This window comes from Somniosus microcephalus, chromosome 5 (assembly GCF_052327205.1).
Source record: "Somniosus microcephalus isolate GS21.2 chromosome 5, FLI_Smic_1.0, whole genome shotgun sequence".
Classification (NCBI taxonomy): domain Eukaryota; kingdom Metazoa; phylum Chordata; class Chondrichthyes; order Squaliformes; family Somniosidae; genus Somniosus; species Somniosus microcephalus.
In genome coordinates, this window is record NC_140991.1 from 202954754 (window position 1) to 202981840 (window position 27087).

Genomic DNA, 27087 nt, shown 5'->3' on the forward strand with positions numbered 1-27087 from the left:
TTGGCTTACCCACCACCGTGATAGAAGGGACGATCCTGCCTGTTGCTGACGGAAGGCTTCGTGTCAGAATTCTTCCTGTGCTCTGCAGACCCGAGTCTTTTCTCAGCAGAATGATGAGGGCGGATGCCTCTTCTCGACGCCCGTTCAACTGCCTTGGATATATTTCTGCCGCAGGGTAAGATCGTACTCGTCGCCACTGTTAAGTCTGTGTGTTATATTGAGAATTACTACACAGACCACAAGAGTAAACTTTAACAGGTCTTTACTAGTTGAAGGTCAGGGCGGAACTGCCCAATAAATCATTACACAGCACTTATATACTGGTGTGGTCACCACCGGTATTACAGTATACAGCAGCCAAGATAAAGTAGTGCAACTCTTAAATAGTTCTCTTAAAGGTGGAACGGTTCTCTTAAAGGTGGAACGGTTACATACACTACAGAGGGGATCTCATCGAAACCTATAAAATTCTGTCAGGTCTGGACAGACTAGATGCAGGAAAGATGTTTCTGATGGCCGGGGAGTCCAGAACCAGGGGTCATAGTCTAAGGATAAGGGGTAAGCCATTTAGGACTGAAATGAGGAGGAATTTCTTCACCCAGAGAGTGGTGAACATGTGGAATTCTCTGCCACAGAGGGCGGTGGAGGCCAGTTCATTAAATATATTCAAGAAAGAGTTGGATATATTTCTTGAGGCTAAAGGGATCAAGGGATATGGGGAAAAGGCAGGGACAGGGTACTGAATTTGAATGATCAGCCATGATCACATTGAATGGCGGAGCAGGCTCGAAGGGCCGAATGGCCTACTCCTGCTCCTATCTTCTATGTTTCTATGTCTATGATATAACTGGATCCAAGCAGGAGCAGAGGAGGGAGTAGATTGGAGGGGAAAGTAAGGGTGGAGAGGGGGAAGAGATGGAGGCGGGGAGGCTGGAAATGAGGAGAGGTGGGAAGGAGAGAAGAGGAGCTGTGAGGGGAGAGGTGGAAAGGGAGGGGAGAGGCAAGGAGGGCAGGAAAGAGGGAGAGAGAGAGAGGAGGAATGGGGAAGCAAAGGCAGGGAAACTACCACATTGGGAAGAGAACGGGATCAAAATTATTTTCAGTGAGAGTGGGGGAAAGATTGTGCTAAAGAAAAAGCTTCTTTCACTTTAGCAGGACAGGGAAGGAGATGGAGGGGGAGAGGGAGGTAGACAAGGATGCAGGTGGGAGTAGGAGGGTGATAGGTTTGGGGATGACACTGGAAGATAAACTACTTTATCAGTGACGGGTCTGAGGTAACCTTTGCTGCCTTCCTGGCCCGGCTTGTCTCGATGTAACGGGAAGTGGGACGGTTGAGGTGGCTTTCCCTTCCTCATTAGGCTTGATTGTTCCCTTCCCACATCACCTTTCCGTGCAAGCACAGGAAATGCAATACCTGCCCTTTCAGATCCTCCCTTCCCACTGTCCAGGTCCCAAACACTCCTTCCAGGTGAAACAGCGATTTACTTGTACTTCTTTCAATTTAGTATACTGTATTCGCTGCTCACGATGCGGTCTCCTCTACATTGGGAAGAACAAACAAACTGGGTGATTGCTTTGCTGAACACCTCTGTTCAGTCTGCAAGCCTAACCCTGAGTTTCCGGTACTTGCCATTTTAACTCTCTGCCCCACTCCCATTCTGACCTCTCTGTCCTTGGCCTCCTACACTGTACCAATGAAGCTCAACGGAATAAGAACATAAGAAGTAGGAGCAGGAGTAGGCCATACGGCCCCTCGGGCCTGCTCCGCCATTCAATAGGATCATGGCTGATCCAAATCTAGACTCACGTCCACTTCCCTGCCCTCTCCCCGTAACCCCTAATTCCCTTATCTGCTAGGAAACTGTTTATCTCCATTTTAAATTTATTTAATGTTGCAGCTTCCGCAGCTCTCTGGGGTAGCAAAATCCATAGATTTACTACCCTCTGAGTGAAGAAGTTTCTCCTCATCTCAGTTTTGAAAGGGCAGCCCCTTATTCTTCGATTATGCCCCCTAGTTCTAGTCTCACCCATCAGTGGAAACATCCTCACCGCATCCACCCGATCAAGCCCCCTCACAATCTTATATGTTTCGATAAGATCGCCTCTCATTCTTCTGAACTCCAATGAGTAGAGTCCCAACCTACTCAACCTTTCCTCATACGTCAACCCCCTCATCTCCGGAATCAACCGAGTGAACCTTCTCTGAACTGCCTCGAGAGCAAGTATATCTTTTAAATATGGAAACCAAAACTGCACGCAGTATTCCAGGTGTGGCCTCACCAATACCCTGTATAACTGCAGCAAGACTTCCCTGTTTTTATACTCCATCCCCCTTGCAATAAAAGCCAAGATTCCATTGGCCTTCCTGATCACCTGCTGCACCTGCATACTAACTTTTTGTGTTTCATGCACCAGGACCCCCAGATCCCTTTGTACTGTAGCACTTTGCAGTTTCTCTCCATTTAGATAATAACTTGCTCTTTGATTTTTTCTGCCAAAGTGCATAACCTCACACTTTCCAACATTATATTCCATCTGCCAAATCTCTGCCCACTCACTTAGCCTGTCTATGTCCTTTTGCAGGTTTTTTATGTCCTCCTCACTCACTGCTTTCCCTCCCATCTTTGTATCGTTGGCAAACTTGGATATGTTGCACTCGGTCCCTTCCTCCAAATCGTTAATATAGATTGTAAAGAGTTGGGGTCCCAGCACTGACCCCTGCGGAACACCACTAGTTACTGATTGCCAGCCCGAGAATGAACCATTTATCCCAACTCTTTGTTTTCTGTTAGATAGCCAATCTTCCACCCATGCCAGTATATTACCCCCAATCCCGTGATTGCTTATCTTGATCAGTAATCTTGAGGAACATCTTTCGATGAGGCACTCTACAGCCTTCCAAACTCAACACTGAATTCAACAATTTCAGATCATTACCATTGCCCCCATTTTTTCGGAAAGCAGGTGCTGGTAATGGTTCTGCTGTTGCCATTTACACCTCCTCTAGACCCATCTTTTGTTTCTTTACTTGTCCCATTACCACCCCTTAATGCCTCGCACTATCATCCCTTTTGCCATTTAAGTCTCCCCTGCCTTCCATGCTATCACAGACCTTCCCTTTTGTTCTTTCCTCCCATCCCCCCATTCCCTGCCGCTACACTTGCTTAAAACCTGTTACAGCTGTAACATTTTGCATCCTGACGAAAGGGCACAGACCTGAAAGATTAACTCTGTTTCTCTCTCCACAGATACTGCCTGACCTGCTGAGTATTTCCAGCATTTTCTGTTTATATTTCAGATTTCCAACATCCGTAGTATTTTGCCTTTTGTATTAATGTTAAGAGTATGTTAGTTTGAGCAGTAGACAGAGTGATGTGATTTTACTGCTCATTGTATTTTGTCCAAACAAACGATTTGCAATGTTTGGCTGAAATCCTCCAGCATTGTATATTGAAGCTGCAAGGCTTAAGAGAGAATGCATTAGAAGGGTAGAGCACTACAAAAGACAAGATATGGCTTGTCACAACAATTTCAAAGTAACCTCCAGGCAATTTTGCTTTATTAAGAATTTGATTTACTCAGTGTTCAAAACAATAGCGCTGAGGTATTTGTCAAGAAGCTGAGTCATCATAAAAATGGAAAAACATTATTTATTCCATGACTGTATTCTAGGTTGCATTGTGCCTTTACTGAATTGAATTTCACTTAATTACAGAGAGTATCAACCACCAAGGCTGCCGGTGCTCCATCATACAGCAGATGGTCAAGCTCTCAGCCACATCAGGTAGAGTCCTAGATGATATTCAGAAATTAATGGAATAGAAATATGAAAACTGCTAAATTAAATGTGTGTCAACTTAAAGACTGATTATATTGGGACCAATCTGGTTCTACTGTGATCACTTGAAAAATGTGGCAGTTTTCGACAAAGGATGTATATATAACTTTTAAATCTTTCCTCTTGACCTTTATTTGTAAGTGATTTTCTCTTGTTGGATCCTCCCATGTACATATATAAGAGGGCTGCCAGATGACCTGTCCCTAAATCACTTTCAGTACTGCTAGGAGATGTGTAAATCCTATGGGAAAGTGCCTGGCTTCCACCTGGTGTCTCGCACTGAAACCACAGTTGAGATTGTGAACTCGCTATTGAATCGTGGTCACATCCCTGCATCCAATCACACCATATGATAGCATATAGGATCATCAAAACACTAGGTTATCCACTCTGCATTCAAACACAGGGTTAGCTAGTTAACCAGACTGCTGAATAAATATGCTCAAGATACCTGGTAAGCGTCATGAATGTTATACATTGCTTAACTGACACAAAGATATGTACAAATCTCCAATTCTTGAATAAATGAAAATACAGTTGACTTTTTTTTATCTGTCAGTCGGTACAAATGTTCTCTGGCATTGATGAGCAGAACAGGTCAATGCCCGAGTCACCTCTCACAGAGATCACAAAGCAACACTGAATCTTAATACTTTCTCCTGTTAACACAGTGTCACCGCAATGATGTTTGCCTTGTATTCTAATGTTTTTTAATTAACGATGTTTTAGAAGTTTGATGAAATAACACAGTGGGCTCAAAGTAATATTTATTAGAGTTGCATTTTCATTCCTATGACATATTGTGCATCTATTTTTGGTGTTTGCTCCCATTTTGATGCACAGAATAATGACAAGGTGTTTTATTTCATTTCTTTCCTGCTGCCAAAATCACAATCAGAATTGATGTCATTTACATTTACATGAAATAGACCTGACATAGACACGAAGATTTTAAATTGTGTCAGTAAAATATCAATTGAAAAAAATAGAGTGCAAAAGAATTATAGGGTTCAAGTCATCTCCTGAATCTAGGAAGCCGGGAAAGGCCTTGCAGATTATTCACAACTGGTATCAATATTGTTTTTGGTTACAGGATTCTTGACCTTGAGTTACATTTGCTATATAGAAATGTACAGGACAGGGAAAGACCACTTTGGTCTGTCTGATCGGCCCTTAAATTAAAGTGAGCAGAATGTGCCAGTGCTATCCTTTCCTAGGTTAGAGTCACAGTTAGACATTCCTTATTTCAGTCGGCAGATCAAAATTAGTCCTCTTTCATCATTTTAATTCATTAATTAGAGTCGAGGTTATCCTGCAATCTATGTGGCATGTTTCCATCAGGCTTCCTCCAGGCTTGATTAATATGTATCTATCTCTGTTATTTTGGATCAGTCTCAGTTGGAAATAGTTGGACAGGAAACACAATATGGGGAATAACTTCTGATTCCTAGTCAGAGTAGAGTTTTGCTGTGGAGACTCTCCCATCTATTCTTATTCTTCAAGAACTATGTATATAGGAAGAATCATGCTATTGTTGCAACAACACCTCTAGAGGACCTCAGTGGGGTCTCCTGCTGATGAATAGCAAAGAACTGAGGTTACCTTCTTAAAGAAATGTCGGTGGAACTGATTTTGTTCAGTGATTTCGAACTAGGTTTCTATTTATACAATTGCTAGAAGCAGCCACACGGAGGCAGGAACTGTATAAACTAATCAAAATGATTATTTCTGTTTCCAGCGAACAGTTTACACTGAGTGCATCCCCAAATTATACAGTCCCAGTCCACAATTTTCTGTCCATTAAAATTAATGAATGGAAAATTGTGGGCTGGGACTGCACAATGTTGTGATATGTGTCACAGGTGGATGCCAGGAAACAGCATAGCGGCTGTCTTGCCCGAATGTGTCTGTCAAGCCATCCACTAAGATCAAAAGGCAACAGATTTCTTCTGTACATTAAAGATAATGCATGTGCAGAGTGAGCATCATTGATTAGTAATTGTGTGTGTTGGTATGAGGCCTCAATCATTTGTAATTTCGGCCATACTTGAGATTAGATATATGTGTTATTAGTTGCCTATGTTAACAAAAACACAATTTTTTTGCTTATATCATTGTTACTAATTAATTAATCAGAAACATACAAAGTTGCTCATAATTCAGATAATTTGCATTAATTTGCCCCAATTAACAAGTGTAAAAGCACCTGAGGGAGGTTGCAGAGTTAAAGGGGTGAGCGGGAGATCTCTGACGGAAATAGTCAAAGACAACAGCATAGGTGTAGCATCAAGCTAATTATAACTGGACACATAGGAGTGGTAGAATCCGGAATTGGAACGAGAATAGCTTGGAGGTTCAAGGGAAATGGGATGAACCATTAGGGCTTGCTACTAGCCAATGCTAGTCAAAACCACAGATATTCCAGGTACTTGGACCACACTGAGGAATAATGTGTGTGAAGGCTGCAACTCACCAGGGTTGCAATCAGTGACTCGTGTCTGTTACAATTTGGGCTCCAAATACGTTTCACTTCCATAGACAAGCATGTACTTCCTATGAACTAAATCGCAACTTTAATGCACACAGTATGTAGGATCAAGGCCCAGAAATTCGTGGCTGCCACGAAAGTTGCCGGTGTCAATGCAGCCTCGGGTTAATGGCCGCTGGAAGTAGTCGCACCGGTAGAAGAGAAAAATTCGTGCTGGGGACTAAAGATTTTTAGCCCAGTGCTAACGCACCATGTAACGCCCTCCTGGTGGCATTAGTGCAGGCATCGTGGCGAAGTTGGCGTCCAGAAGTGGCATTTCATTTTCCAACAGCTTCTGGAAGCGAGGCAATGAGTTTGCTAGGCTTTGTGTGACATTAAAAGGTCAATGCATTAAAAGGACAATGCCTTCTGAATGGATAAAAATTAAAATGAAGTAAAAAAATGCAGTTTTTAGCCCTTACTAGCTTTTTAAAAAAAATTAACATTAAAAAGAAGTCCCAAATGGGAGTATTAAGCTCTTATATCGAAATTGCCTTCCGCACCTCAAAAATGGTACTTCAGCACGAACACAAATGGTTCAGCAAGCCAGGGAAATGACACCCAGGGTCTCGCACGCAGCACTCCAGCTTTGTGCAGGGGATCAACACTGCAAGACAGGTCCTCTACCCATAGGGGCCAGGAGATCATCCAGAAAGAACGACGTGGAGGCCATCACTGCCAGCAGTGTCATCCCAATGACCTGGCTCCAGTGCCCAAAGAAGCTTCATGACCTCAGACCACTGGTCAAGATCAGTGAATGCATCTTCAAAATCCATCTCCTAACAACTGAATCATTAGCCTCACACACTGCTCAATACACAACTCTCCCCCCCACACTCACTCACCTAACAACAATCTGTACCAATCACGAGGCACACATCCCATTCCTAGCTTCACCTCACACCCTGGGAGGAGACGGTGCTGGCCATTCTTGGCAGGGGCATGGCTGAGCCCGTGAAAGGATACAAGATGCTGGTATCCTCATACGTTATCCTCCTTCTCACATGCACCTCTTGCTTTCCCGCCCTCCCCTCACCATAACTTCACCCTGTGCCTTCCTCATTTTAAACACCCAAGAAATGCAGCCTGCCCAGCTAATGGTTGATCAAAAAGAGGGAGAGGAGAGTGAAGAAGAAGAAGAAGAAACACCGCCACTCGATTTGACACTCTCAGCCACCAGCTCTTCAAGGTCGACCAGCAAGGCCATTTGCAGTGTCCCTCCCAGACTGCAGCCTTCCACCAGCCATGCTGCAGTTTGCTTTGTGGTGACTTTTATTTCAGTATTGTGGAGAGTCGTGTATTGAGCAGTGTGTGAGACTAGTGGTGCAGTTGTTAGGAGACGGATTTTGAAGATGCATTCACTAATCTTGTCCAGTGGTCTGAGGTCATGAAGCTTCTTTGGGCACTGGAGCCAGGTCATTGGGATGACACTGCTGGCAGTGATGGCCTCCACATCATTCTTTCTGGATGATCTCCTGGCCCCCTGTGGGTAGAGGACCTCTCTTGCAGTGTTGATCCCCTGCACAAAGCTGAAGTGCTGCGTGCGAGACCCTGGCTGCCACTTCCCTGGCTTGCTGAGCCATTCGTGTTTGTGCTGAAGTACTTCTCCCATTTTTGAGGTGCAGAAGGCAATTCAGATTTGAGAGCTTAAGACTCCCATTTGGGGCTTCTTTTTAATGTTAATTTTTTTTTAAAAACTCGTAAGGGCTAAAAACTGCATAAAATGCTGGACATACTCAGCAGGTCAGGCAGCATCTTGACCTGAGACGTGAATTCTGTTTCTCTCTCCAAGGATGTTGCCTGATCTGCTGAGTATTTGTAGCATTTTCTGTCTTCTCAGAGGCCTTCCTTTACCATCCAAGGCCTTGCAAGAGTCCAGCAGTATTCCCTGCACACTTAAAAAACTTTTAACATATATTGCACCAAGCCACTACTTCAAAAAAATCTAATCCAAAAACTTAAATGCAAACTTGCCTGAAAGACGTGTGTGACTCTGTAAGAGATGCTGACAGTGCCTCTGTGAGTGTGCTGAACGCTGTGTTTTCATGGTGAGCTTAGGATCCAGTGCTAAGGTCCAAGGTTGCCGAGGTGACGTTAAGTCAGCGTTGCATGCCGACGGACGTCACCTCTCCCTAATTTAAATTTGCAGGGCCATCGATCTTACCAGCAATGCTGCTGGGTCTCGGGAAATGGCGGACGCCGTGGGACCCACCACCAACTGGCGAAAGAGTGGCAGCCGCCCTCTTTTTGCTACTTTTTGACGGTAATGGATGGCGTAAAGCCCTGAATTTTTAGCCCATAGCATACTACAGATGCACAAGTTTACAATCAATATATACGCTGGAGATAATGTGGGTTAACTCGTGACCTCTCACATTGGTAGAAAATAACATGCTGACAGATTATATGATTCAGGCTGAACATTATTACTTAGTTATTAAGAGAAATAACAGAATCAAAATGGATTAATTCGCAAAATAAGTATAGCATTACAACACTACATTTCGCACCAGTACCTTAAATGTTAAAAGTCCAAAAATCACAGTAATTTTCTTCGCCCATACATCCATGGAGAAAAGCTTTTACATGAGAAGGACAGTTCTCAATTTGTCTTTGGCCCATATAGTGATGCAGTAAGACAGGAACTGGGAAATAGTGGCCCAGAATTTTCTGGATTGCACTTATGCAGAAATTACACTGAAATTTACGCCAATCTTGCTAACGGGAACTTACACCGAAATTTCCTGCGGAGCTCATTTGTGGAACATAAATACAGCAAAAAAAAGTGCAAAATAAGCATAGTAGACTTCTGCCATGGAGCCTTACTCTCAGAGCGTCTTCCCTCTGCTGCTCCCCTTCCTTTTCCTCTTCTGTTATTATGCAGAACAGGGGTATACTTCAATACCCATCACCAAGAGTGGCTCAGTAGCACTACTGACTGAGCTGGCCAGGTCCTGAATGACATAACTGCCAATCTGGGACTGCGACAGGTGGTGAGAGAACCAACACGAGGGAAAAACCTACTTGACCTCGCCCTCACCAATCTACCTGTCACAGATGTATCTGTCCATGACAGTATTGATAGCAGTGACCACCGCAGTCATTGTGGAGATGAAGTCCCACCTGCACACTAAGGACACCTTCCATCGTGTTGTGTGGCACTACCACCGTGCTAAATGGGATAGATTCAGAACAGATCTAGCAGCTCAAAACTGGGCATCCATGAAGCGCTGTGGGCCATCAGCAGCAACAGAATTGTATTCCACGACAATCTGTAACCTCATGGCCCGGCATATCCCTCACTCTACCATTACCATCAAGCCAGGGGACCAACCCTGGTTCAATACGGAGTGCAGAAGAGCATGCCAGGAGCAGCACCAGGCATACCTAAAAAGTGGAAGCAGCATGCTATAGACAGGGCTAAGCGATCCCACAATCAACGGATCAGATCAAAGCTCTGCAGTCCTGCCACATCCAGTCGTGAATGGTGGTGGACCATGAAACAACGAATAGGAGGAGGAGGCTCCATGAATATCCCCATCCTTAATGATGGTGGAGCCCAGCACGTGAGTGCAAAAGACAAGGCTGAAGCGTTAGCAACCACCTTCAGCCAGAAGTGCTGAGTGGATGATTCATATCGGCCGACTCCTGAGGTCCCCACCATCACAGAAGCCAGTCTTCAGCCAATTCGACTCACTCCACATGATATCAAGAAATGTCTGAGCGCACTGGGTACAGCAAAGGCTATGGGCCCCAACAACATCCTGGCTATCGTGCTGAAGACGTGTGCTCCAGAACTAGCTGCGCCTCTAGCCAAGCTGTTCCAGTACAGCTACAACACTGGCATCTATCCAGCATTGTGGAAAACTGCCCAGGTATGTCCTGTCCACAAAAAGCAGGACAAATCCAACCATGCCAATTACCGCCCCATCAGTCTACTCTCAATCATCAGCAAAGTGATGGAAGGTGTCTTCGACAGTGTTATCAAGCGGCACTTACTCACCAAAAACCTGCTGTCTGATGCCCAGTTTGGGTTCTGCCAAGACCACTCGGCTCCCGACCTCATTACAACCTTGGTCCAAACATGGACAAAGGAGCTGAATTCCAGAGGTGAGGTGAGAGTGACTTCCCTTGACATCAAGGCAGCATTTGAACAAGTGTGGCATCAAGGAGCCCTAGTAAAACTGAAGTCAATGGGAATCTGGGGGAAAACGCTCCACTGGTTGTAGTCATACCTAGCACAAAGGAAGATGGTTGTGGTGGTTGAAGGTCAATCTTCACAGCCCCAGGACATCGCTGCAGGAGTTCCTCAGGGCAGTGTCCTAGGCCCAACCATCTTCAGCTGCTTCATCAATGCCCTCCCCTCCAAAATAAGGTCAGAAATGGGGATGTTCACTGATGACAGCACAGTGTTCACAACTCCTCAGATAATGAAGCAGTCCATGCCCACATGCAACAAGACATGGACGTTCAGGCTTGGGCTGATAAGTGGCAGGTAACATTCACGCCACATAAGTGTCAGGCAACAAGCGAGAGGCTAACCACCGCCCCTTGACATTCAATGGCATTACCATTGCTGAATCCCCCACCATCAACATCCTAGGGGTCACCATTGACCAGAAACTTTAACTGGCCCAGCCACATAAATACTGTGGCAACAAGAGCAGGTCAGAGGCTGGGTATTCTGCAGCGATTTTCTCACCTCCGGACTCCTCAAAGCCTTTCCACCATCTACGAGGCATAAGTAAGGAGGGTGATGGAATACTCTCCACTTGCCTAGATGAGTGCAGCTCCAACAACATTTAAGAAGCTCAACACTATCCAGGACAAAGCAGCCCGCTTGATTGGCACCCCATCCACCACCTTAAACATTCACTTGCTCCACCACCGGCGTACCATGGCTGCAGTGTGTACCATCTAAAGATGCACTGCAGCAACTCACCAAGACTTCTTCGGCAGCACCTCCCAAACCCACGACCTCTTCCAACTAGAAGGACAAGGGCAGCAGGCGCATGGGAACACCACCACCTCCAAGTTCCCCTCCAAGTCACACACCATCCTGACTTAGAAGTATATTGCCATTCCTTCATCGTCATTGGGTCAAAATCCTGGAACTCCCTACCTAACAGCAATGTGGGAGTACCTTCACCACACGGACTGCAGCGGTTCAAGAAGGCGGCTCACCACCACCACCTTCTCAAGGGCAATTTGGGATGGGCGATATAATGCTGCCCTTGGCAGCGATGCCATATCCCATAAATGAATTTTTAAAAATACCCATTGGGCAGGCCATTCCAACTGTTTAGTCCTGTTGAATGTCTGGAATCCAAACATTTCAGGTGACTGCAACTGACAACACTTTGGTTAAGTATAATGCAGGTCTCAGTAAGAAATATTCAAAATAATAAAAAAAAAAAAATTATCAGACTCCTAAAATCTCAGTTACATCGACATCAGGTGATGTAAGGCATGCTGCAGCTAAATATTTCAATGTAAATCTTCGCCAGTGCAATTGAGGCAGAATACAGGATTTTCTGCTTCGGTTAGGTGGGCAGGGATGGGACCTGGGGCGAGGATTCCCACCCACCATTTTGTCCACCTAATTTCCCAAGTCACTTCCCTCTGCTGCCCAAAGTACCCACTCTAAAATGGATGGTTATATTTAAATCAGGCGGCCATGATTGGTGATCCCAGAAGTTCCATTTTCTGTCATTACACTGGATATAAGTCATGCCCATATAAAATAGACATCCATGCACAGCAGAAAAGGGAAAAGTACATTTGAAGGGCTACAGTGAACATTTCAAAAAGTCTTGGGGGAGACTTTAACCCCCTCCGCCCTGCTGAAACAGGGCAGCAGCGGAATTAAAATGCAGGTGATAGACTTAACGCCCCGTTCCTGCTCTGCCACCATTTTTCCAAGGGCCTTCCGCTGGGGAGCTGAGTTGCCCATTTTATTCAGATGGGAGCCTCATTAAGCTATAATAACCAGGGTTCTATGACATACATTAGACCCCGATGCCATTTTAATTGCGAACTGGGCAGAATGTGTGCTGTGGATGCTTCCCTCTGTAAGGTAGGTTGGGAGAGGAGGGGACCCGGTGTGACAGTGGGTCAGGTTATTTTTGCACTCCTGTTGCTCCTGCACGACAAAAATAAATGCGTAGTTACCTTTGAGCTTCTTTTTGCTAGATCACCAGCAGATACTGGGCAGAGCGGCACCGTAGGTCTTAAAAGAAGTGGCTGCAGAGATAGTGGATGCATTGGTTGCAATATAGCAAAATTCCCTGGACTCTGGAGAGGCCCCAACGGATTGGAAAACCGCAAATGTAACACTCCTATTTAAGAAAGGAGGGAGACAGAAAGCAGGAAACTATAGACCAGTTAGCCTAACATCTGTCATTGGGAAAATGCTGGAGTCCTTCATTAAGGAAGCAATAGCAGGGCATTTGGAAAATCATAACGCAGTCAAGCAGAGTCAGCATGGCTTTATGAAAGGGAAATAATGTTTAACAAATTTGCTGGAGTTCTTTGAAGATGTAACGAGCAGGGTGGACAAAGGTGAGCCAGCAGATGTCGTGTATTTGGATTTCCAGAAGGCATTTGAAAAGGTGCCACATAAAAGATTACTGCATAAGATAAGAGCTCACGGAGTTGGGGGTAATATATTAGCATAGATAGAGAATTGGCTAACTAACAGAAAGCAGAGAGTCGGGATAAATGGGTCATTTTCTGGTTGGCAAACGGTAACTAGTCGGGTGCCACAGGGATCGGCGCTGCAGCCTCAACTATTTACAATCTACATTAATGACTTAGATGAAGGGACCGAGTGTAATGTAGCCAAGTTTGCGGATGATACAAAGGTAGGTGGGAAAGCAAGTTGTGCAGAGGACTCAAAGAATCTGCAAAGGGATATAGATAGGCTAAGTGAGTGGGCAAACATTTGGCAGATGGAATATAATGTGGGAAAGTGCGAGATTATCCACTTTGGCCGGAAAAATAAAAAAGCAAATTATTATTTCAATAGAGAGAGATTACAAAATGCTAGAGCTCAGAGGGACCTGGGGGTCCTTGTGCATGAAACACAAAAAGTTAGCATGCAGGTACAGCAAGTAATCAAAAAGGCAAATGGAATGTTGGCCTTTATTGCAAGGGGGTTGCAGTATAAAAGTAGGGAAGTCCTGCTACAACTGTACAGGGTATTGGTGAGACCACACCTTGAGTACTGCATACAGTTTTGGTCTCCTTATTTAAGGAAGGATATACTTGCATTGGAGGCAGTTCAGAGACGATTCACTAGGTTAATTCCAGAGATGAGGGGGTTGACTTATGAAGAAAGATTGAGCAAGCTGGGCCTATACTCATTGGAATTTAGAAGAATTGGAGGTAATCTTATTGAAATATATAAGATACTGAGGGGGCTCGACAAGATAGATGCAGAGAGGATGTTTCCCCTCGTGGGGGAATCTAGAACTTGGGGGCATAGTTTCAGAATAAAGGGTCACCCTTTTAGAACTGAGATGAAGAGGAATTTCTTCTCTCAGAGGGTCGTAAATCTATGGAATTCTCTGCCCCAGAGAGCTATGGAGGCTGGGTCATTAAATACATTTAAGGTGGAGATAGACAGATTTTTGCAAGATATGGGAGTGAAGTGTTATGGGGAGCGGGCAGGGAAGAGGCTTTGAGCCCAAGATCAGCCATGATCTTATTGAATGGCGGAGCAGGCTCGAGGGGCCAAGTGGCCTATTCCTGCTCCTATTTCTTATGTTCTTATAGATGCTTTGCCCAGTCGAGTTCTAAAATAGCAGCGGGTCCTATTGATGTCATAGGACCCCTATTTAAATACTTGAATTAGCTATGTGCTTGCCTCAAGTGGCCCCCCAAGCCCTCTGTTCTGAGGACCCCAGCAAAATGGCAATGGCCACAGTGGAAACAGAGTAGTAAATTCTTCCCCATGATTTTTGGAGCATTACCGGCCCATTTGTGCCAGTCGGGAAGCCTCAAGGTCTCCCCAGTAGTGATTCCAACACTGACCCCTGGGCCAGTGATGCCAGGAACTCATCCATAATATGTACATTTGGCTGAGTTAAACTCACGCTAGATAGGCAGGAATACTACAGGTTTTTTTTTTTAAGTTCAAAGCCATAAAATAATGAACCTTATAACTAGGCATCATATAGTTCAGGGACCAAGCCTGAATAGACCCATCATTTGCATGTGCTTTACAACATCTAACCATAGAGCAATACTTAAGTCTGAAACTAGAGTCTTAAACTTAAATAAAGCCAATTACATAGCTATGAGGGGTGAGTTGGCTAAGGTAGATTGGGAAAGTCAATTAAAAGGTATGACGGTAGGTAAGCAATGGCGAACATTGAAATAAATATTTTATAATTCTCAACGAATATACATTCCATTGAGAAATAAAAAGTCCATGGGAAAAGTGATCCATCCATGGCGAACTAAAGAGGTTAAAGATAGTATTCGATTAAAAGAAGAGGCTTATAATTTTGCCAAGATGAGTAGTAAGCCTGAGGATTGGGATTTTAGAAACTAGCAAAGTGTGACCAAAAAATTGACAAAAAGGGAGAAAATAGAATGAAAGTAAACAACAAGAGATATTAGTACAAATTGTAAGAGCTTCTACAAGTATGTAAAAAGGAAGAGAGTAGCTAAAGTAAATATGTGAGTCCTTTAGAGGATGAGACAGGAGAAATTATAATGGGGAATAAGGAAATGGCAGAGACGTTAAACAAATATTTTGTATCTGCCTTCACAGTAGAAACACAAAAAACATTCTGGAACCAAGTGGGGAACCAAGGGTCTAATGTGAGTGAAGTACTTAAATAAATTAGTATTAGTAAAGAAAAAGTACTGGAGGAATTAATGGGACTAAAAACTGACAAATCCCCTGAACCTGATGGCCTGCATCCTAGGGTTCTAAAAGAGGTGGCTACAGAGATAGTGGATGCATTGGTTTTGATCTTCCAGATTTCCCTAGATTCTGGAATGGTCCCCGTTTAATGGAAGGTAGTAAATGCAACCCCGCTATTCAAGAAAGGAGGGAGAGAGAAAACTCGGAATTATAGACCAGTTAGCCTGACATCAGTCATCAGGAAAATGCTCGAATCTATTATTAAGGAAGTGGTAACAGGGCACTTAGAAAATCATAATATGATTAGGCAGAGTCAACATGGTTTTATGAAAGGGAAATCATGTTTGACAAATTTATTAGAGTTTTTTGAGGATGTAGCTAGCAGGTTGGATAAAAGAGAACCAGTAGATGTAGTATATTTGGATTTTCAAAAGGCATTCGATAAGGTGCCACATGAAAAGTTGTTACACAAGATAAGGGCACATGGTGTTGGGGGTAATATATTAGCATGGATAGAGAATTGGTTAAAGGACAGAAAACAGAGAGTAGGGATAAACAGGTCATTTTGAGGTTGGCAGGCTGTTATTAGTGGGGTGCCACAATGATCAGTGCTTGGGCCTCAGCTATTTACAATCTATATTAATGGCTTAGATGAAGGGACCGAGTGTAATGTGTCCAAGTTTGCTGACAATACAAAGCTAGGTGGGAAAGTAAGCTGTGAGCAGGATACAAAGGGCTAACAATTCAGGGGGCTTAACACCACCCATTACCAGCAAAAATTTGCATAAAGAGCACGGCTGCCACTCTTTCGCCAGCTGGTGGCGGGTCCCGTGCCGTCCTCCATTTTCCCAGGCCCGGCAGCGCTGCTGGCAACATCGATCACCCTGCAGATTGAAAAGAGGGAGAGGTGACGTCTGCACGTCGACTTAACGTCATCACGGTGAACTTGGATCTTTGTGCTGAGTTCAGCGCTGGATCCTAAGCTCACCATGTAAACCTAGCATGCAGCAGACTGACAGAGGTGCTGTCAGCACCTCTTAAATTGACACACACATCTTTCAGGTAAGTTTGCATTTAAGCTTTTGGACTGGGTTTTTAATATTTTATTGAAGTAGTGGCTTGGTGCAATGCATGTTAAAAGTTTTGTAAGTGTACAGGGAGTCCTGCTGGATGCTTCCAAGGCCTCGGATGGTAAAGGAAGGCCTCTGAGAAGACAGAAAATGCTGCAAACACTCAGCAGGTCAGGCAACATCTGTGGAGAGAGAAACAGGGTTCACATCTCAGTTCAAGATGCTGCCTGACCTGCTGAGTATTTCCAGCATTTTATGTTGTCATTTCAGATTTACAGCAATTGCTCGCAGTGCGACGAGGGAGATGCCGAAGAGAAAGATGCAGAAGAGGGAGAAGCCAAAGAGGAGGAAGCACGTGAGGAGGAAGCAGAAGGAAGCATGCAACCCAGACAGCCCCTTTCTGACTGGGATATCCGGAAAGGAATCATCTGCCTGCAGTACCAGTTACTGGTACAAAACAATACAGTTTTGGTGTCCATACTTAAGAAAAGACATACTTGCTCTCGAGTCAGTACAAAGAAGGTTCACTCGGTTAATCCCGGGAATGATGGGGTGGTCATATGAGGAGAGGTTGAGTAGATTGGGACTCTACTCATTGGAGTTCAGAAGAATGAGAGGCGATCTTATTGAAACATATAAGATTGTGAAGGGGCTGGATCGGGTGGATGCGGTGAGGATGTTCCCAATGATGGGTGAAACTAGAACTAGGGGGCATAATCTTAAAATAAGGGGCTGCTCTTTCAAAACTGAGATGAGGAGAAACTTCTTCACTCAGAGGGTGGTAGGTTTGTGGAATTTGCTGCCCCAGAAAGCTGTGGAAGCTACATCATTAAATAAATTTAAAACAGAAATAGATAGTTTCCTAGAAGTAAAGGGAATTAAGGGTTACGGGGAGCGGGCAGGAAATTGGACATGAGTCTAGGTTCAGAATGGTCATGGCCCTGTGGGTAGTGGAGCGGGCCCAGGGGCTGTGTAGCCTGGTTCTGTTCCTACTTCTTGTGTTCTAATTCTGTGTTAGATTTCAGGAGATGGTTTTATTCCTGTTCCTGGCTGGGGTGGAGATCGCCTTTACAGAAGGTAAGTACTGTAGAAAATATAGGGACAGAGTGATCTCCTGGAAGAGTTTCGATCGCCTAGATGGGTCGGAGAGGAATTTCCCAGATTTTTTCTCCCAAATTGGCCATTGGGTTTTTTATCTGGTTTTTCGCCTCTCCTGGGAGATCACATGGGTTCGGGTGGGATGGAGAGTGATAGAAGATTTGAGGTTAGGATCAGATCAGCCATGATCTTATTGAATGGTGGAGCAGGCTCGAGGGGCCGATTGGCCTACTCCTGCTCCTATTTCTTATGTTCTTATGTAACCCCAATTCCACTTTCAACATTTGTCCCACACCTTACCTTCCCTCTGTTACTGGCCATCACAGTGCCCTCATGGCCACGATGCTGAAATAAAAGCCACCACAAAACAAACTTTCAAATCCAACTTTATACATCTATCCATCCAATATGACATCAAGAAATCAACTAATCACCCTTCTGCATTTTCTTAGTGACTGCCTTGTGTGTGCCTTTGCCTGTCCTATTGATGTCATGCAGTGCTACCCCAGTGGCTGCAGCATGGCTGGTGGAATGCTGCTGATTTTCAGTGGGGGACACTGCAAATAGCCTTGCTGGTCGACCTTGAGGAGCTGGTGATTGGGAGTGTGAAGTTGAGTGACAGCATTTCTTCTTCTTCTACTTCACTCTCCTCTCCCTCTTCTTGGCCAACCATTGGCTGGGCAGGCTGCATTTCTTGGGTGTGTGAAATGAGGAAGGCACAAGGGTGGAGTTGTGTTGAGGGGAGGGTGGGAAAGCAAGAGGTGCATGCCAGAAGGAGGATGACATATGAGGTTATCCGCATCTCATATCTTTTCTTGCTCACCGCTGGCCAAGGGCTCAGCCATGCCCCTGCCAGGAATGGCCTGCACCGCCTCCTCCAAGGGGGTGAGGTGAGGCTAGGAATGGGAAGTGTGCCTCATGATTGGTACAGATTGTTGGTAGGTGAGTAATTGGGGGGTGGGGGGAGTCGTGCTTTGAGCAACGCGTGAGGCTAGTGGTGCAGTTGGTAGGAGATGGCTTTTGAAGATACATTCACTGACCTTGACCAGTGGTCTGAGGGTATGAAGCTTCTTTGGACACTGGAGCCAGGTGGTGGGGGTGACACTGCTGGCAGTGACAGCTTCGGTGATGTGGTTCCACATCGTTCTTTCTGGATGATCTCCTGGCCCCTATGGGTAGAGGCCTGTCTTGCAGTGTTGATCGCCTGCACGAAGCTGGAGTGCTGCGTGCGAGACCCTGGGTGCTCCTTCCCTGGCTTGCTGAGCAATTTGTGTTAGTGGTTTTCTTGCGGTTCGGAAGGGAATTCAGCTTTAAGAGCTGAAGACTCCCACTTGGGACTTCTTTTTAATGTTAATTTTTTTAAAAGGCAGTAAGGGCTGAAAACTGCATGTTTTCACTTCATTTTAATTTTTATTACTTCAGAAGGCATTGCCCTTTTAATTTCCCACAATGCCTAGCGAACTCCATTGCCTCGCTTCCAGAGGCTCTTGGAAGATCGAACGCCACTTCTGGACGGAAACTTCAACTCCCATGCCTGCACTAATGCCACCAGGAGGGCGTTACACAGTGAGTTAGCACTGGGCTAAAAATCTTCAGCTCCCAGCGCAAATTTTTCTCTTGTACTGCTTCGCCCATTTTCAGCGGCCATTAACCCGAGGCCGAATTCTCATGGTGTACACGAATTTTTACCCAAAGAGTCTGCCAAGGATTATAGATAGGTTAAGTGCGAGTGACTGCCCTTGACATCAAGGTAGCATTTGACTGAGTGTGGCATCAAGGAGCCCTAGTAAAACTGAAGTCAATGGGAATCAGGGGGAAAAACCTCCACTGGCTGGAGTCATATCTAGCACAAAGGAAGATGGTTGTGGTGGTTGAAGGTCAATCATCACAGCCCCAGGACATCACTGCAGGTGCTCCTCAGGGCAGTGTCCTAGGCCCAACCATTTTCAGCTGCTTCATCAATGACCTTCCCTTCATCATAAAGTCAGAAGTGGGGATGTTCGCTAATGATTGCAGTGTTCAGTGCCATTCACAACTCCTCAGATAATGAAGCAGTCCATGCCTGCATGCAACAAGACCTGGATGACGTTCAGGCTTGGGCTGATAAGTGGCAAGTAACATTCGTGCCACAGAAGTGTCAGGCAATACCATCTCCAACAAGCGAGAGGCTAACCACCTTCCTATAACATTCAATGGCATTACCAGCACCAAATCCCCCACTGTCAACATCCTGGGGGTCACCATTAACCAGAAACTTAACTGGACCAACCACATAAATACTGTGGCAACAAGAGCAGGTCAGAGGTTGGGTATTCTGTGGCGAGTGTCTCACCTCCTGACTCCCCAAAGCCTTTCCACCATCTACAACGCACAAGTCAGGAGTGTGATGGAATACTCTCCACTTGCCTGGATGAGTGCAGCTCCAACAACACTCAAGAAGCTCGACACCATCCAGGACAAAACAGCCCGCTTGATTGGCACCCCATCCACCAACTTAAACATTCACTCCCTCCACCACCGGCGTACTGTGGCTGCAGTGTGTAACATCTACAAGATGCACTGCAGCACCTCCCAAACTCGCGACTTCTTCCACCGAGAAGGACAAGGGCAGCAGGCGCTTGGGAACACCACCACCTCCAAGTTCTCCTCCAAGTCACACACCATCCTGGCTTAGAAGTATATCGCCGATCCTTCATTGTCGCTGGATCAAAATCCTGGAACTCCCTACCTAACAGCACTGTGGGAGTACCATCACCACACGGACTGCAGCTGTTCAAGAAGGCAGCTCACCACCACCTTCTCAAGGGTAACTTGAGTGTAAGCTTGCAGGGAACATAAAAACTGACTGTAAAAGCTTCTATAGATATGTGAAGAGAAAAAGATTGGAGAAGTCAAGCGTAGGTCCGTTGCAGTCAGAATCAGGGGAATTTATAACAGGGAACAAAGAAATGGCAGACCAATTAAATACATACGTTGGTTCTGTTTTCACAAAGGAGGACACATAAAACCTCCCAGAGATGTCGGGGAACATAGGATCTAATGAGAGGGAGGAACTGAATGAAATCAGTATTTGTAGGGACATGGTGTTAGGGAAATTGACGGGATTGAAGGCCGATAAATCCCCAGGGCCTGATAATCTATATGCTAGGGTACTTAAGGAAGTGGCGCTAGAAATAGTAGATGCATTGCTGGTCATCTTCCAAAATTCTATAGACTCTGGAACAGTTCCCATGGATTGGAGGGTAGCTAATGTAACCCCACTATTTAAAAAAGGTGGTAGAGAGAAAACGGTAAGCCTGACATCGGTAGTGGGGAAAATGTCCATTAAAGAAGATGTAATAGCAGAGCACTTGGAAAACAGTGATAGGATCGGACAAAGTCAACATGGATTTACAAAAGGTAAATCATGCTTGACTAATCTACTGAAATTTTTTGAGGATGTAACTGGTAGAATAGATAAGGGAGAACCAGTGGATGTGGTGTATTTGAACTTTCAAAAGTCTTTCAATAAGGTCCTGCATAAGAGATTAGCGTGCAAAGTTAAAGCACATGGGATTGGGGGTAAGGTACTGATTTGGATAGAGAACTGGTTGGCAGACAGGAAGCAAAGAGTTGGAAGAAACGGCTCTTTTTCTGAGTGGCAGGCAGTGACTAGTGGGGTACCGCAGGGATCGGTGCTAGGACCCCAGTTATTCACAATATATATTAATGATCTAGACGAAGGAACTAGATGTAATATCTCCAAGTTTTCAGATGACACAAAGCTGCGTGGGTGTGTGTGCTGTGAAGAGGATGCAGAGAAACTCCAGTATGATTTGGACAGATTGGGTGATTGGATAGATGCATGGCAGATGCAGTATAATGTGGATAAATGCGAGATTATCCACTTTGGTGGCAAAAACAGGAAGGCAGATTATTATCTGAACAGCAATAGATTGGGAAAAGGGGAAGTGCAATGCGAACTGGGTGTCCTTGTGCACCAGTCGCCGAAGGTAAGCATGGTGAGCATGCAGGTGCAGCAGGCAGTTAAGAAGGCAAATGGTATGTTGGCCTTCATAGCGAGAGGATTCGAGTACAGGAGCAAGGATGTCTTGCTACAGTTGCACAGGGCCTTGGTGAGACCACACCTTGAGTATTGTGTGCAGTTTTGGTCGCCTTATCTAAGGAAGGATGTTCTTGCCATGGAGGGAGTGCAGCGAAGATTCACCAGACTGATACCTGGGATGGCAGGAATGACGTATGAAGAGAGATTGGGTCGATTGGGCTTTTATTCGCTAGAGTTTAGAAGAATGAGAGGGGATCTCATTGAAACTTATAAAATTCTAACAGGACTAGACAGACTAGGTGCAGGAAGGATGCTCCCGATGGTGGGGGAATCCAGAACCAGGGGCCACAGTCTAAGGATAAATGGGAAGCCATTTAGGACAGAGATGAGGAGGAATTTCTTCACCCAGAGAGTGGTGAACCTGTGGAATTCTCTACCACAGAAGGGAGTTGAGGCCAATTCATTAAATGTATTCAAGAAGGAGTTAGATATATTTCTTAAGGCTAAAGGGATCAAGGGATATAGGGAGAAGGCAGGGACAGGGCACTGAATTTGGATGATCAGCCACGATCTCATTAAATGGCGGAACAGGCTCGAGGGGCCGAATGGCCTACTCCTGCTCCTATTTTCTATGTTTCTATGTAACTGGGGATGGGCAATAAATGCTGGCCTTGCCAGCGATGCCCAGATCCCATAAATGAATAAAAAAAAGTGAGTAGGCCAGAAGGTGGCAGATGGAGTATAATGTGGGGAAACGTGAGGTTATTCACTTTGGTAGGAAGAACAGAAAAACAGAATATTTTTTAAATGGTGAGAAACTATTAAATGTTGGTGTTAGAGGGATTTGGGTGTCCTTGTACACGACACACAGGAAGTTAACATGCAGGTACAGCAAGCAATTAGGAAAGCAAATAGTATGTTGGTTTTTATTGCAAAGGGGCTGGAGTACAAGTGTAAGGAAGTCTTCCTGCAATTGTGCAGGGTTTTGGTTAGATCACAGCTGGAGTACTGTGCACAGTTTTGGTCTCTACCTAAGGAAGGATATACTTGTCTTAGAGGCGGTGCGGTGAAAGTTCACTAGATTGATTCCTGGGATGAGAGGGTTGTCCTATGAGGAGAGATTGAGTACAATGGGCCTAGACTCCCTGGAATTTAGAAGAATGAGATGTAATCTCATTGAAACATGAGAGGGTTTGACAGGGTAGATGCTGAGAGGCTGTTTCCCCTGACTGGAGAGTCTAGAACTAGGGGGCATAGTCTCAGGATAAGGAGGCAGCCATTTAAGACTGAGATGAGGAGAAATTTCTTCACTCACAGGGTTGTGAATCTTTGGAATTCTCTACCCTAGAGGGCTGAGGATGCTCAGCCGTTGAGCATATTCAAGACAGAGATCAATAAGTTTTTGGACTCTAAGGCCGCGATTTTGCTCGTGCTCAGAGGGCCGGTTTGGAGTCGGGTCAGAGGTTAAAGTCATTTTGATTGACGGCGGGTTAACCCGCCGTCATCCCGCCTTCACACAACCTTCCCAAGTGTTGGGTCCCCGATTTGCGAATGGAACCGACACCTAGCGGCGGAAAACAGAGTAAAAGCAATTAACTGCCTATTAACAGGTACTTGTGAGCAATACCAAAATACTGCGGATGCTGGAAATCTGAAATAACAACAGAAAATGCTGGAAAAGCTCAGCAGGCCAGGCAACGTCAGTGGAGAGAGAAATAGAGTCAACGTTTCGGGTCAAAACCCTTCTACAGAACTGAGAGAAAAGGCAGGAAATGAAACAAAAGGCAGTTTGGGGGCTGGGAAATGGGGGAGGGGATGAAAGAAGAGACATTAAGAGATATTGAAGGTGAGACGAGATAGTAATAGGACAGGTAAAGAAACAGACAATGGCTCTAGATGAAGTGTGAAATGCGCTGGCAGAGTGAGAGACAGCTGCCATGTGGGAGAGAGAAAAACAAGGAAAAGTCACAAACCAAAAGTATGGATAAAAAATAAAAAAATATAATAGGGGCCGAGGTTATGATCTGAAGTAGTTGAATTCGATATTGAGTCCGGAAGGCTGTAAAGTGCCTAATCGGAAGATGAGGTGCTGTTCCTCGAGTTTACGGTGAGCTTCCGTGGAACAATATAAGAGGCCAAGGACGGTGAGGTCTGAGTGGGAGTGGAGCGGCGAATTGAAATGACAGGCGACCGGAAGCTCGGGGTCACCCTTATGGACTGAACGGAGGTGTTTCGCAAAGCGGTCACCCAATCTGCGTTTGGTCTCCCCAATGTAGAGGAGACCACATCGTGAGCAGCGAATACAGTATACTAGATTGCAAGAAGTACAAGTAAATCGCTGTTTCACCTGGAAGGGGTGTTTGGGGTCCTGGACAGCGGGAAGGGGGTAGGTATATGGGCAGGTGTTGCAACTCCTGCGCTTGCACGGGAAGGTGCCAGGCAAAGGGGATGTGGTGCTGGGGGTGATAGAGGACTGGACTAGGGTGTCTCGGAGGGAGCGGTCCCTAAGGAATGCTGAAAGGGGAGGGGAAGATGCGTTTTGTGGTGGGATCATGTTGGAGGTGGCGGAAATGGCGGAGGATGATCTGTTAAATCTGGTGGTGGGGTGAAAGGTGAGGACAAGGGGAACCCTATTGTGGTTCCGGGAAGGAGGGGCAGGGGTGAGGGCTGAAGTGCGGGAGATGGAACGGACCCGGTCGAGGGCCGTGTCAACCATGGTAGAGGGGAATCCTCGGTTGAGGAAAAAGGAAGACATGTCGGAAGCACTGCTGTGGAAGATGGCATCGTCGGAGCAGATGCGGCGGAGACGGAGAAACTGGGAGAATGGAATAGAGTCCTTACAGGAGGCGGGGTGGGAGGAAGTGTAGTCCAGGTAGCTGTGGGAGTCAGTGGGCTCTGACTGAACAATCACTGGAACTCAGTAAGACACTTTTCAATGTGCGCTCAGATCTGTCCAATAAGGGGCACTTTTGAAAAAGAGACTTCACTGTATGACAACACATTACCAGAAACTCCACATGGTCATTGGCTAAACCTGTCAAGTGCCCAGCCTTGTGTGTTGTGAGTTGTTATGCTTGCAGTTGAATGAAGGTGAGTGTGAAGGGAGGCAAGTGAGATGGGGAAGTGATAAAGTAGATAGAGAGGGTTGGGTGGAGGTGCAAGGTAAGTTGGTGTCTCTTCCACCCTTGGAAGGGAAGAGAACCTCCCTGCATACTGTGACTCCCTCCATAAGCATATGGAGGGCGTCCTTCGAGAGCCTTGGTGCAAGGGTTCACCTTTGTGCATTGATTGTCAGTGTTTTCAGCACCTCAAAAGCTGTGAAACACTGAAAAATCAACTGTCAAAATAAAATTGTGCATGGTCCCTTTAAGGAAACCGGCACATGATGCGTCATCAAATGACGTCATTAGACCCGCTTCCTGTTAATTGGCCGGTAAGCCTGCAGGGTGGGTCTAACAAGGTCAATCAAGGGAAAATCACGTCTGCAGAGTGGAGGCAGCTGGTGGCGGGACCGGAACCCGGAAACCAGCTGACCTGCCCCATCCTGACACCGCTGAGAAAATCGCGGCCTAAGGGAATCAAGGGATATGGGGATTTGGACGGGAAAGTGGCATTGAGGTCAAAGATCAGCCATGATCTTATTGAATGGCGGAACAGGATCGGGAGGCTGTATGGCCTACTCCTCCTTTTTCTTATGTTCTAATACATGTAGCTTGATATTAAATGACCATATGCATTTGTTCCAACCAGGATATGTTAAAGCACAGACAATGGGTATCTGAGAAGCTTTTGAAACACTAAGCTCAATATTTAATGGGATAATCATTTAAAGATAATGACAATTGCTCTTTGCAGTGGTATGCTGATATTGATCAACATTCCATAACCTTGAGATGTCTGGTCTACCAATCTAGGCAAAGTGCTAACCAAAAGGCAGACAGACTCTTCCCCCTCCCACTTCAACATCAATCCCAGTTTATGTAAATACACTACCAAAAAGCAGTCATTTAAAAATTGTTACAATATTGGAAAGTTATAAATTCTTATAAAAATATACATTTCTAGTCTTCTTCTTAGGCAGTCCCTCGGAACCGAGGATGACTTGCTTCCACACTAAAAATGCGTTTTCAGGTGACTGATGAGTCCAATGCGGGACCTTCAGTCTCTGTCACAGATGGGGCAGACGGTGGTTGAAGGGGCGGGTGGGTGGGGTGCTTGGGTTGACTTGCGGTCCTTCCGCTGTTTGCATTTGGCCTCCGCTTGCTCCTGGCGAAGAGACCTGAGGTGTTCAGCGCCTTCATTAATGCTTCTCCTCCACTTTGTGCAGTCTTGGGCCGGGGTTTCCCAGGTGTTGTTGGGGATGTTGCCCTTTTTCAAGGAGGCTTTGAGGGTGTCCCTGAAGCGTTTCCTCTGCCCACCTGGGGCTCTCTTGCCGTGTCAGAGCTCCAAGTAGAGCGCTCATATCGGGCATGCGGACAATGTCGCCCGTCCATCAGAGCTGACCGAGCATGGTCAAAGCTTCGATGCTGGGGATGTTGGCCTGAGTGAGAACTCTGACGTTGGTGCGCCTATCCTGCCAATGGATTTGCAGGATCTTGCAGAGGCAGCGTTGGTGGTACCTCTCCAGTGCTTTGTGGTGCCTGCTGTACATGGTCCATGTCTCTAAAGTATACAGTAGGGCGGGTATCACTACTGCTCTGTAGACTATGAGCTTGGTGCTGGGTTTGAGGTCCTGGTCTTCAAACACTCTCTTCCTCAGGCGACCGAAGGCTGCACTGGCACACTGAAGGCGGTGTTGGACTTGTTGACAGTAGGCTCCCGAGGTATGGAAAGTGGTCCACATTGTCCAAGGCCTCGTCATGGATTTTGATAATCGGGGAGCAGTACTGTGTGGCGGGTGCAGGTTAGTAGAGGACATTTGTCTAAGGCCCATGCTCTCGTACGCTTCGGTGAAGGTGTTGACAATGGTTTGGAGTTCGACCTCAGAGTGTGCGTAGACGCAAGTGTCGTCTGCATACTGTAATTCGATGACAGAGGATGGGACGACCTTTGATCTGGACTGGAGGCAACGGAGGTTGAACAGTTTCCTGTTTGTTCTGTAAATTAACTCCACTCCAGCGGGGAGCTTACTGAGGGCGAGATGGAGCATTGCAGCCAAGAAGATCGAGAAGAGCGTTGGTGCGATGACACAGCCTTGCTTGACCCCGGTCCGTACATGAATTGTGTCTGTGGTGGATCCGTTGGTCAGGATCACGGCTTGCATGTTGTCATGAAGCAGGCGGAGGATGGTGACAAACTTTTGAGGGCAGCCGAATTTGAGGAGGACACTCCATAATCCTTCACAGTTGATGGTGTCGAAGACCTTTGTGAGGTCAAAGAAGGCCATGTACAGTGGTTGGTGCTGTTTCCTGCATTTCTCTTGTAGTTGACGTGCGATGAAGATCATGTCCATTGTGCCCCTTAGTGGGCAGAATCTGCATTGCGACTCTGGGAGGAGCTCTTCAGCCACTGGGAGAAGGTGATTGAGGAGGATTCTTGCGATGACTTTCCCTGTTGCAGACAGCAGGGAGACTCCTCTGTAATTACCTCAATCAGACTTGGCACCTTTCTGGAAGAGGGTTATGATTACGGCGT

The 27087-nt window shown here is 45.8% G+C and overlaps 1 protein-coding gene across 9 annotated transcripts in view; it reads left to right on the forward strand.

The window, feature by feature from the left end:
• The window catches only part of LOC147117523 (RNA-binding motif, single-stranded-interacting protein 3), a 2125417-nt gene that overhangs the window by 478582 nt on the left and 1619748 nt on the right, over positions 1-27087 (forward strand). For all 9 annotated transcript variants that reach the window (XR_015078466.1, XM_085988580.1, XM_085988577.1 and 6 more), the window contains exon 3: positions 3716-3784. Coding sequence is in view for 8 of the 9 variants with exons in the window: in XM_085988580.1 (XP_085844706.1) it covers positions 3716-3784 (69 nt within the window). In the remaining variant the exon portion in view is untranslated. The remainder of the gene's footprint in view (positions 1-3715; positions 3785-27087) is intronic.